Source organism: Pogona vitticeps, chromosome 5 (genome assembly GCF_051106095.1).
Source record: "Pogona vitticeps strain Pit_001003342236 chromosome 5, PviZW2.1, whole genome shotgun sequence".
Classification (NCBI taxonomy): Eukaryota; Metazoa; Chordata; class Lepidosauria; order Squamata; family Agamidae; genus Pogona; species Pogona vitticeps.
This window is the reverse complement of record NC_135787.1, coordinates 29807721-29820069: the sequence shown is the minus strand read 5'-3', so window position 1 is coordinate 29820069 and position 12349 is coordinate 29807721. Positions and strand designations below refer to the sequence as shown.

The window sequence follows — 12349 nt, the reverse complement described above, 5'->3', positions numbered from 1 at the left end:
AAGCCCCCATGGATAGTGGAACTCTCCCTTTTCAGGCTCATCCTCCTCCACATGTAGCCAGATGACAAAGCTGGGTCTGGGGAGAACGTTAGGGAAATATATGTGAATAGATAATGCCTAAATAAACCTCCAGTCAGACATAATGATATGGCTTCTTGTAAGAAATATTGCGCTCATGGCATAATGCCACAACAGTGTCTACTGAAGTCAGTAAGTTACTTCACCTTATCCCTTTGCATAGTAATCTCCATGGAAAACCCCCCCAGAGATGTTCAAGGCACATAATATAGAAACAATGTTCTACATCAAGACATGGTGAAGTTAAGGGTAAACAGCACGAATGAAAGGTTTTCATTACAACTTAGGGGGCCATTCCAACATTATCTTAATGGTATGAGAACCATCACAGCATCTTTCATGCATTCCTCTAGCCTTGGAAATTCAAGTGGTGTGACCTAGATTGTGGACAGGGCATATATCAAAGTAGGGGGTGCAAAATATTTATATACAGTATTTTATTTTGGAAGTGAAAACTTCTTTAAGTTTTTTTCCATGCTATGTGAGATTGTAAGAGCTATTGTGGTTTTACCCTTTCTTTCTTTCTTTCTTTCTTTCTTTCTTTCTTTCTTTCTTTCTTTCTTTCTTTCTTTCTTTCTTTCTTTCTTTCTTTCTTTTTCTTTTTCTTTCTTTCTTTCTTGGCATTTTGGGATTTTTTTGGTGGAAAATTCACAGAGATGAATGCAGAAATACAAAAGTGCATTTTCACTTTAGAATTTGCATTTTGTGCCACATACAAGGCTTTAATATAAGGTGCATGCTTCTTGTGAACCAAGAAGTTTCTTTGGGAAACATGCTCTTTTTACTAATGCTGCTGGCAAAAAAATAAGAGCTGTTCTTTTCACTCTCACTCAAGAATTGAAAAATCTTAAAGCAATTGACAGGGTTTTGTTTTCATTTTTTTTTTCATGGAGATGAACAATTGCTACAGCATTTTACATGCCTGTTTCAAAAGGGACTCCAGTTGCTGGAAGTAAATTGCTGGTGGGGTTATGTTTGGCATAACCCCCATCTTTTCTATGCAGGGGTGAGGAGTATGTAGCCTTCCAGATGTTATTACATTAAAATTTCCACCAGCCCTGGTCAGTGTAGCTATGCCATTAAGAATTCTGAAAGATGTAGCCCGACAGCAGCTGGAGGACTGCAAACGCCGCCCCCCCCCCCCTTTATGTTAGTGATTCAGGCCTGGCCTTCCTTTGTGCCTTGGTAAGTAATTCATAAGAGAAGGAGCGACTAAGATGATGTTGTTCCATACTAAAGCACAGAATCTGTAAAGCACAAGTGATTGACTCAGTTTGGATCTCCAGTTAAATACTCCGCCTAGATTGGTTGCAATGACCAGATAGGCAGGGTATAAATGGAATAAATAAAAATAAATAAAAATAAAACAGCTTGTACAAACTTTGGGGAAGCACTGTAGCCTAGTAGAAGATATGCTTTGCACACTGAAGGCCCCAGTCCCTAGTCCTGATAGTACTTTTCATTGAAAGGATCAGACAGCAGATTATTAGAAAGTTCTCTGCCCGAGAATCCAGACATCCACTGCCATCTAGAGCAATCTTGGGCTAGATGGATTTCCCAGCAGCTACATATGTTTATTCATATAAGGTCTAGCTATTTCCAAATCAAGTGTCAGTGGATTTCCTCCTCATTACTCAGTGTATTCACATCAAATGTCACCACCCTGTCATTTCATCACCCTGCCTAAATATATCAGTCCAATGAAAGAATTGTCTTGATCCAAAATTTTTAACATGATTTATTTTGCAATATTAGTTTAGCTAGAATAATCTTGTATTCAAAGTGTCATCAATAGTTTTGTTAAAAGACCATTTCAATGTGAAAACAAAAAATGGCTTTAAAAAAACACTAAACTCATCTTTGTTCTCTTATTCTGCAAATATCTAGACAGTTTGGAATTAGAAGGCATGACCAATAATGTTCTTTTCTATCGTAGTCATAATTTTAAAACTAGCCCCAGGTACTCAGCAAAACATGGCATGGTAACAGTGTCTTGATCCTCCTGGTCCACAGTGTATTAATTAAAAGTCAGGCAAAAGAGTAAGGATAGAATAAAAAGAAATACCAGGGGCAGGATTGGAAAGCCCAAAGTGAAAACAAGAACCTGCCCAAGTGATCAGCAAGAAGATGAGGCCAGGAATCACAGTATGTAATTTGAAAAGCACAGTCTGCTCTAGTAGGCAAAACCTATATTGATCAGTGTGTCCCTTAGACCTTAGTCACGATGTTTTCACAAAAACATATTGCACAATTGCCACAAATGTAGAATACAGCCTATCGTCCTGACTTTTCAATAGTTTCTAATTGCCTTCAGACCTTATCTTGTTGTTCTACCAAGTGTGCTAACACCGAGAAGGTCCACATTTCCTTAAAATCGGAAAAACTTCTAAGAACATCTGCAGACTAAGCTTCTTTTCTTAAGTTTTTTCTTCTTTCAACTACAGCAATGTTCATCCCTCAGGGGCCCCTTGGAAGGGACAGAGGGAGAATCAAAGAGGTAATTCATTATTGTGAATCACTGTTAAGCCACCAATTTACTTTCTAAGAACCCAGTCCTGCAACAGAATCTCAAGGGAACTGAAGAGAGATTGAACATCATTGCTAATATGCCTAAATCAGCTGCCTGTGATACTAGTCTAGTACAGTGGTTCCCAAACATTTTTGACTTGCAGCTCCCTTGGTGTACTGGCCACTGGCCGGCTCCCCAATACAATATTTTGGGTGATGGGGGAGAAGGGTAGGGGGAATCAAAGGAGGCCTACAGAGGATGAGCAGATTCTGCAGCACCCTGGCTGGGTTTGGTGGTGCCCTAGGATGCTGCAGCACAGCTTAGGAACCACTGGTCTAGAAAGATCTCATGAAAGACACACACATTGTCATAAAGTTCATGTAAGATGAACTACCATGGCTCTAACCTGGCAGTCCCTCTGTTAATTTTTAACCTGAAAAATGAAAATAAACTGCTTATCATTTCACCAATTTTCAATGCCCAAATTCGGACTATGGCCATATTGATGAAAAATAATATATTTCCCCAGACTCGGTTTCAGTGGGAAGAATGATACTAAGAATCAGCCATCCATCTAATTAAGATGGCTCTTAACTGGATTTTCTACAAGGATTCAACTGCAGAGTTGGTTCATATATTCTATGTATCTAAATCTGTACACAGCATTCACAAGAAACATAAAATTAGAAGGCACTGTTTAAAAAGAAATTGAATATCGTTAACTGTTGGTTGTACTCAAACCCTTTGGCCAGCAGTGAACAATATGTCACCCCATTCACTCACCCCTGCTAACAAATTCCCTGTGAAAGCTATGTTGCAAATGTTGAAATACAGGAAGAATGTTTCCTTTGTATGTGTGTACAGAAGAACTAACACCTAGCATCCTGCTTACTTAACAAAGAGTGGTATGCGTGTGTTTTTTTTGGACATTGTGTGTACATGCATATTTATTAAATATGACTGCATACATAAATATGTCATCTCAAATCAATATTCATTTTAGTTTTTTTTAAATATTTACTGTGTGATCCTATGCATCTTTGTAAAGAACTAAGTCACACTAAGTTCAGTGGGGCTTATTTCCATTTGACTGTGCATAGGATTTCAGCACTTGGCTTCCCCTCCCCCCATCTTTCAGCTTCTTTTGGACCCAGATTTTTCTGTAATAAATTCAAAATTATTAAGTAAGCGGAGGATCAATTTGGGTGCCAGATCACCACGGCAAACAACTCATTGCAAGCAAAGTGGATACTGAGTGGTATTTAGGTTTTACTCTTCAATGGTTGACGGTTTCCACACCTGTGCTGTGACACCAACTTTCTTGGCTGAGAACTTTGGCCTGGGAGCAGAAAATGTAGAGGATGCCATTGGCTCCTGCTTTGAGAAAGTAGGGTATCCTGTTGATGCACAAGACTCAATTATGGGGCTAGAGGCATTTGATGGGAAGAAAGGTTGCGAACTGTAGGCTGGTACAGAGTATACTGAAGAAGATCGGACATTAGAGGGAGAATCAGCATTGAGTGATCTTGATGGCAGAGCTGGTTTTGAGGCAGATACTGAGTCAAACTTGGTGGGTTGCTTAAGCAGGCCTTCCTTATGCTCAGAGGGAGGCTGAAACGTAAATAAGGATGCATTGAGCTGGTATGGCTGATGCTTCATCACTTCCAAAGAACTAAGTGCTTTCTTAGGTTTTTTCTTGGTATTTTTGGCCGCTCCAGGAGACTTTGACTGGGACTTGGTTGCAGCAAGAGGATAAGATGGGGACTGAATGGGGTTATAAGCCACTGGTGGTGGTGCCCGAACATTTGATGAATATTTCCAAGAAGCTGGCAGAGACGGAGTTGGTGATGAAGACCGTGCCATATTGGCCTGCACAGTTTCTGAATCTACCACATATTTTTCCATTCGCGATTGCCTTTTGGCAAAGAGCTGGGCTCCCTTCCCACTCAAAGCCGGGGGCATCTCAAAAGCTGGCCCCATTCCTCCAGCAAGTGCTGAGTTACCTACCGGTGTGACTGGTGTGGTTTTGGGTGTGTAATTTTGGTGCAAAGAGGCTGTCTGAGGTCCTTTAAAGGGACCAGCAAGGTTAAGACTAGTGGGTGGCTGTGGAGGAGGATAAGCAGGTTGTGCCATTTTGACAGGTGCTGGAGCAGCCTCCTGAGGTGAGTTTGGAGATGGAAAGACAGGTGGCTGGGCCACAGCTGGAGGTGACCAAACTGGTGGTATTGGTGTTGTGGTAGTGGGAGAGACCTTGAGTGAGGGTTTTGGAGCCACCGGAGGGGGGACCTTTTGTTTGGCTGCTTGGATTTGCATGAAATTGCAGGCCTCTGCTCCCAAGCTGAGGTAATCTTCTTCGGGGCCTGATTCAAAGCCAGCGCCAGCACCTTTTTTGCCTTCTGTATTCTGTACAAGTGACAAAAGAGCAGGATTGGGGCTCACCTTGGGGGCTTCTTTGAAAGTAAACATAGGCTTTGCAGTGCTTCTCCTCTTTGCATCTTGCAATATTCCAGTTCTTATGGCCGGCACTGCAATCCTTTCATCCCTGGATGCAATCTGTTCAGTCGATTCTGTTGGAGACAGTAGCGTTGACTGAGTTGTGCTGGTGGCCACTGGAGTCAAAACAGTCCTGTATAGGGTTTCAGGTGGTGGGCTGACTGAAGCATAAGGAGGTGGTGCAGGTAGATCTGAGAGAGGACTAGTCATACTCCGTGTGGGTGAAAATGGAGCTGCCGCTCTGTTCTGCACACCAGGGAAAGGCTTGGCTGTTCTGTTTAAAGTAGCCATCTTAAAGGCTTCAGAAGATGGGTACATCGCGTTCATTTCTGGGGCAACTCCAATGCCATTTTGCTGAATTGGTGTGTTATGACTATGGCTCACTTCTATGTAGCTTTTGCTTACATGGCTCTGCTGAACTCTGGAGGCATCTTGTTTTGTCTGATACAAAGAGGAACTAATTTTCTGGGTGCTCTCTCTTGTGGTGGCCTCTTGGTGCTCCTCAGAATGGCTGTGGACAGCCTGCACCTTCATGGCCTCTTGCTCAGCCGTCACCTGGTCCACCCTTTGCCGTCTCTTGGCAAACATGAGCGCTCCCTTTCCTTTGCTGTCTGGAAGCAGCTGAGACATCTCGTCCCCACTTTTGAGTTTCTTCTCAACCTCAAGTAGCCCAGTGTCCCAGTCAAAGGTCACAATCCGGTTTTCCTTCTCAAGGTCGGAGAAGAAATCTTCATCTATTTCCGACTCACTCGTCCCTAGTAAGGTCACTTCAAAAGCGTTCTCCTTCTCCCCTTCGTCACCCTCGTCTTCTTCTCCTTCGTCCTCGTAACGCTCTAACTCACCAGTGCCGTAGCTGACCAAAGTATATTTCCTTGCCCTTTGGCGACGCTTCTTGAACATCAACACCCCTTTGGAGTTGGGATTTGGAGCTGCCGTCAGCAACAGGGCAATGCTCTTACATTTAGATTTGGCTTCTTTCACCTGCTTCTCTGACAGGCTCTCACTCCGTCTGAGCCCTGCGACAAAAAGATTAAAGAGTGTATTTCAATGCACAGCGTCCTACGTAATATGAATGAAATTTTAACTATAAGCTGCACAATAGCTATTTGGGGTGCATGCATACAGTACTGTATTAATCTTTCTTCCTCTACAGCTGGAATCCTCCCTTATACAAAGTTGCATGGGCAGGGCATTAAAATTAATCTTTTCCCACAGTTACAACCATGATAAAAATTGCATAGCAGTCATTCCTCCCTGACTGACATTCTTTGAACAATATTTCCTCTCCCCCATGGATTTCCTAGCTCAACTTACAAGAGTATTTGATGCTTTGTATCTGCTTCTTTCTGTGTACATATATATGTAAGCCAGTAGAGTATAACAGAAGAGGTAATTTAGCAGTGTCGTACAGATGACCATGTACAAGAGATTTTGATTTATATGCATATGATCCCAGTACAATCTACCTGTTCATGTGTACAGGATCAGTTCTTGATATAATAAATTATTTCCTTGATTCATAAGATGAAGCGGCTTGTCGGAACACTAACGGAAGGCACATTCATAGGGATAGTCTCCTTGGCTATATTTTGCCGAGATATCTTTTTCTAAACTTTTTGGAGAGTATAGTAAATTGCAAATAAGAAATACATAATTAGCTTTTAGTCCAAATCAGCATGAGTGCCTACATACAGTCTTTGACTGCCTTCCATGTGGCCTCTTATCCCCAAGACCTCCCGAGGACTCCAGAGAATATAAAGTTAGCTTTTTGGGTGTAGCTGTTCTCAGTATGTTCCAGCTGAGAACATTTTCTAGATTCACAGAATGGCATTTGAATGGCATTTGGGAAACTAAAACACATAAAATTGTGGGAAATGTTTCTTGATGAGCAATTTATTCTATCATCTTTCTTTCTTTGATACATTCCAGTTGATATAGCTCTCATGCTGAGCATTCAGAATAGAGGTCATGCATTCACATAAATAGCTAGATGAGTCTCACAAATATACAGGTTTGCAGCTCATTTTACTAGTCTTTCCCATTTATATCTTTTTAATAACAGGGGTGTGATTTGAGCTCACGGAGATGAAAAGGTCAGATTCAAAATCAGGAAGGAGATCTGGACTACCTACCACGCTTCCCCGAAAATAAGACAGGGTCTTATATTAATTTTTGCTCCACAAAACGCATTAGGGCTTATTTTCAGGAGATGTTTTATTTTACAGTCACGTCATCTTCTGGTTGCTGCACGATGCTGCACAATGGTGGAGGGCGGGTTTCAGTTAACTAGGGCTTCTTTTGGGGGTAGGGCTTATATTATGAACATCCATAAAAATCATACTAGGGCTTATTTTCAGGTTAAGTCTTATTTTCAGGTAAACAGATTAACATATTGCTGATGTTGTGTGTGTGTGTGTGTGTGTGTGGGGAGACTGCTGGAAATGAATGTATGTTATAGACCTATCTGAAATTCATTATGTAAAACATGGACTTTCAGTCAAGTTGGGGTGGGTGTGAATAGTTTGGTGTATGTACCATGAATTTGAACCCAAGGAAGTTCCCTGATTGCATTTCTGGGACTTCAACTTCCCAGTGTATAAGTAAAACAAAACTGCAAGGGAATAGACTTTTAAAAGCAGTTAATTATACAGTATGTTAGTCTGCTGTTCAAAAGTAGAAAAAAATGGGGGGGTCCATTTTTTTTTTTACAATAAACCAGTTCATTGTTAATAAAATAGATCTGTTAATCTTGGCCAACAATGCCACACCTGTTTCCACAAAAGGCAGTGTAGTTTGCTGATGAATCACAGGGTGAGAGATATCACAAGAATGTGAACAAATAAGACCTCTTTATAACATTTAATAAACAGATTATATAGATTTTAATAACTGTGGGAAAATTCCTTAATTCAGTGCAGTCAGACTACCAGTTAAGTCTCTTAATCAAATTGGCAAACTGTAATTCTTTGGGTGTCTTCTCAGAAGCTAGGCCCATTAAGCCCAATGGGACTTAATAAAAAGTAAATGAATATTCGGTTGCAGACCTAGTTAATTTTCTATGATTACTGTGTGAATGAGACTAAAATACTGACCCATGGTGTCTGTTTACACTATCAATGAAGATGAATGACGTTATGTTTATTCAGAAGTTGTCCTACTGGCGTTTAAATTTTTTAATGCATAGGATTGCAGACAGAATTATCAATTTCCTGATATTGGTAGAGGCATTTTCTATTGCAGAAGGATTACATATTTGCATTTGGGCATAGACTTGAAAGTAAGTTGGACTTAACTTCTCAGTAAAAATAATTTGTGCTATTCTTGAATAACTGGGCAAAAAAGAAAAAGAAATACATTGAGCAGCAATTTCCACATGAGAGAATATCGACTCCATATTTTACATGACAAGTGTCTCTTAATCTGAACATATAGAATCCATTGATTTTATAACACACAGCTCATATGAATGCTGTTGTTTTATCAACTAGCTTGTGTTACAGTGCAGGTTACACTAACAAGAAATTTTGCTGCTTGAGAATCCATAAAATAGATTCCATTCCCACATTATGCCACTCTTCCTTACAGTGAGAAATAAAAATGCAACAGCAAGAGTATATTAAATGACTAAAAATTAGCTATCCTTTCCTAACATCAAAAACCAGCTGACTGATGCACCTATTTTGTCCATCTTAATATTCCCACCATGGTCAAAGAACTGCTGAAGCATTTATATCTTAGAATGTCAGGACTTCTGAACATGCTAAACATGACGAAGGAGTCTTTCAGTTGTGGTTTTCAAAGGGCAGTCTTTCAGAACTGGAGGCAAAAGAGTACTGCAACTGTGGAGAATTTCTGAAGCTGTGATACGGCATGGAAATGTTCTGTTAAAATAGTAATAATGATACGAATAGTAGGAACCGTTGGGTGTACCTAAACGTGAAGTGCTGTTTGCATGCCAAACTGTGTATATATCTCTATCTCTTCACAAACACAATTCTTCTTAAAATGTTGAATACACAATGGCTTGTGCACCTTCAAATTGTACTTGATTTGAAACATGCAAGTATTAGAGAGAAAATATTAATACATGTTTTCCTAGATCTGCTCCTTCTTAATTAAACCAGAGGTATATTCTGACAGACACAACTACACAGCTGCTACTGGGTGCAGTGGCCAAATGCAAAGAATGCACACTGTTCCTTCTATACTCCGTTTAATGTGACAACTACGCGGATTACACATGGACCCTTTATTCATGCTTAATGTCTCAATCCATGAACCAATACAAATTCCTGTAATTCTAAAAATATGCCTGTGGAGGAATGAGTGATCAGTTAGCATGCTTATCCCAGCAGCCTGTGTAAAATAGCTCAATATGACAGTATATCATTGTGCCTTGGCCATTTTGCCATGAAATCCTTTGATGGAATTCTTGAAAGAGCCAGGAATGACTGCTTAAATATCAGCAGCAGAATTGAACAGATAAACAGACACTTCAAGAAAAGAAGTTTCTGAGTTGCCTTAGCTGTATTTCCCTTTGTCGTCCAGTTTACTTCCAATTAAGACCTTGTTTAGAGTTTTGCGCTGACCTCTAGGTATGGAAGGCAGAAGGAATAGTAAGTTCACTTTACAGTCTAGGGAAGGCTTGCAAACTGAAAGGATCATATAACTAGCCAAAAATACACATGCTGGTGTCCGTCAAAGTCACTTTCTGCAAGCATCATCAAGCTTCACTATCAGACTTCTCTTTTCTTTCTTTTTAAAAAATTCTTCCCAGCTTTTAATAGAAGTAGCATCATTCGTACTTTCAAAGATGTGGTGCCTGTTCCTGACAAAATGCTGCTTTTCTCTGTGAATGGTGAAAGCTAAAGCGAGCAGTGACAATGACAAGATTTCTGACCGCACTTCTCTCCTCTGTTCTAATCTCTATCAACTTGCCTTTTAAGTCTCTGTTAAGAAGCCGGAGAGCTTGTCTGTACCAACAAGTATTTTTAGTTAGGGTAGGCAGTTCATAGTCTAAATTCTATACAAAAACTGTGTCAGAATAACATTACGGAGCATGCTTCCTAGTTAGATAGTGTTACAAAGCAAGATCAGGTCCCACAATAATTTTAGTATAAAGTCTATAAAAGCAATAGAAACTGAGTAGCATTATTATTTTAATGCTGTAAAGAGGAAAAAGAAATGATAGGAAAGCAATCTTTAAAAGCACCTGGGTACAATTTTTTTGTATGTAACGAAATTTAGCCCTCATGCCATGCCTCCGGTTTAGCTGTGACATACTTACTGGCGTGCCTTGCCCGGTGTTTGTGAGGTCTGCTGTGTTCCCTTTCAGAGTGCTGGCCGTCTTCTCCGTGCTCAGTGCCTTCTGATGAGATTCCAAAGGAGACCACAGAAGGAGGTGCCTCGGATGTCCCTCCTTCCACTTGAGAATCCACACACCCCTTTTCAACCAGAGACCTCGATGCTTCTTCCCCCCTGTCAGAACAGTCCAAGATCACTTCCACCCTGGTGAGAGGGGGCTCCTTTGTCTCATCTCTGTGGATTGTTTTGGCCTCCTTGCCACTAGCAATCTGGAAAATCTGGCTTGACTGTTGGGGAGCAGCAGGGTCTTTCTCGGTTGCAGGAGCTGTAGCACTCACCCAGCCCGTCCCATCTTGCAGAGAAGTGGGTCTTGTTTCTGAAGGCATGCACTGTTCAGCCTCCAGAACAGTGAGTCCTGCAGCACTGCTGCCTTGGTGTCTGCCCTGAGAGAAGGACAACTGCAGCTCAACTGTAGGGCCTGGCTTTTCTCCACTCCCCCCAGTGAAAGTAGATATGTCAATTAATTGTGCTCGAGGGGCTTCAATCACTTTAGGAGGAATTTTGTGGCAATACGTTAGCTCTCTTTCTTGCTTTGCCCCAGAAAAATCCATGTCGCTTTGCTCCACAACTTTTGGGATGGCCCCTGTGGTGATCAATAGTTCCTGGTGGGGTCTTGGCACTGCTGTTCTGATATGCAGGGTGGTGCTTTCTTTATAATCCTCATTTTTAATTTCATTCCGTTCTCCATTTTCTGTTTCAGGGTGTAAGGTCTCATTTGGCCCACTGGAAGATCTGCAGACACACAAACAGAAAACACAAATTCTAGAAATTATATTACTCGAAGTATAATTTGATAATCATATATCTTTTTAAAAATTAGGACACCATCTGTGCAGTGTATAAAGCATTGGACACACTGGAAAAACTGAAGGTTTAACCCACAAATTTCACTGACTATATGTCTAACCTATCTCACAGGGTTCTAGTGAAAATGAAATAGCAAATACATACGAATGTGGCCCCAAATTGCTTGAAGGAAGGGATTAAACAACAAGAACCATAAACAAACAATTTAATAATTTAATAATACATATAAGAGATTTATATAAGTAAATGCAAGATTTTGCTATGATTCCGTTAAGTAGCACCATTAAAAACTCATCTGAACCTCTTTTGAATTCTCTGGGCCAACATCTTTCTCCTACCAAAAATTCATAAACCAAGCAAACCAAACCAAGCAATTGAATCAGTTACATTGAGAGATGGTGAGTGCTCCAACTCCGGAGACATTCAAGAGAAAATTAGACACCCATCTGTCAGATATACTTTGATTTGGATTCCTGCACTGAGCAGGGTGTTGGACCTGATAGCCTTATAGGTGCCTTCCAACATCAATATTCTAGGATTCTATAAAAGCACCTGATTGTCCCAGACATTATCACCATCATAGCTGGGATCTCTTGGTGTATATAATCATAGAATAATTGAGTTGGAATGGCCCTATAAGACCATTGAGTCCAACCCCTTGCTCAATGTAGGAATCCAAATCAAAGCGGATTTGACAGTTGGCTATCTAATTTTCTCTTGAATGCCTTCAGCGCTGGGGTGCTCATTACCTCCTGAGGTAACTGGTTCCATTGTTGTACTGCTCTAACAGTTCAAAAGTTTATATCTGATATTCAGCCTGTCTTGTAATATGAGTTCAATATTGAGACTACATGCCACTTTGAGGGTGTGATCACATGGTGAAATAGACCACATTTTAGACTGGTGAACACGTACGTACAAGGAGTTGCACTCCAGCCACATCTCACTCCGTGCCCAACCTGGACTTATTTAGTCCACCTGTAGGATTACTACTTTTGGGGAGGGGGGTTACCTAGGGCAATTCCCTGACAGACAGAAGGGTTGCTTTAAGGGAGATCACTCCCTGCAAAGTGACCCTTTGTGGGGTGATCAGGCACA

General features: G+C 40.8%; 1 protein-coding gene across 2 annotated transcripts in view; it reads right to left on the bottom strand.

Moving 5' to 3' along the window:
• The window catches only part of SYNPO2 (synaptopodin 2), a 121602-nt gene that overhangs the window by 17928 nt on the left and 91325 nt on the right, over positions 1-12349 (bottom strand). For both annotated transcript variants that reach the window (XM_020781444.3, XM_073001713.2), the window contains exons 3-4: positions 10368-11176; positions 3887-6096 (exon numbers count right to left, since the gene is read on the bottom strand). In XM_020781444.3, coding sequence (XP_020637103.3) covers positions 3887-6096; positions 10368-11176 — 3019 coding nt within the window. The remainder of the gene's footprint in view (positions 1-3886; positions 6097-10367; positions 11177-12349) is intronic.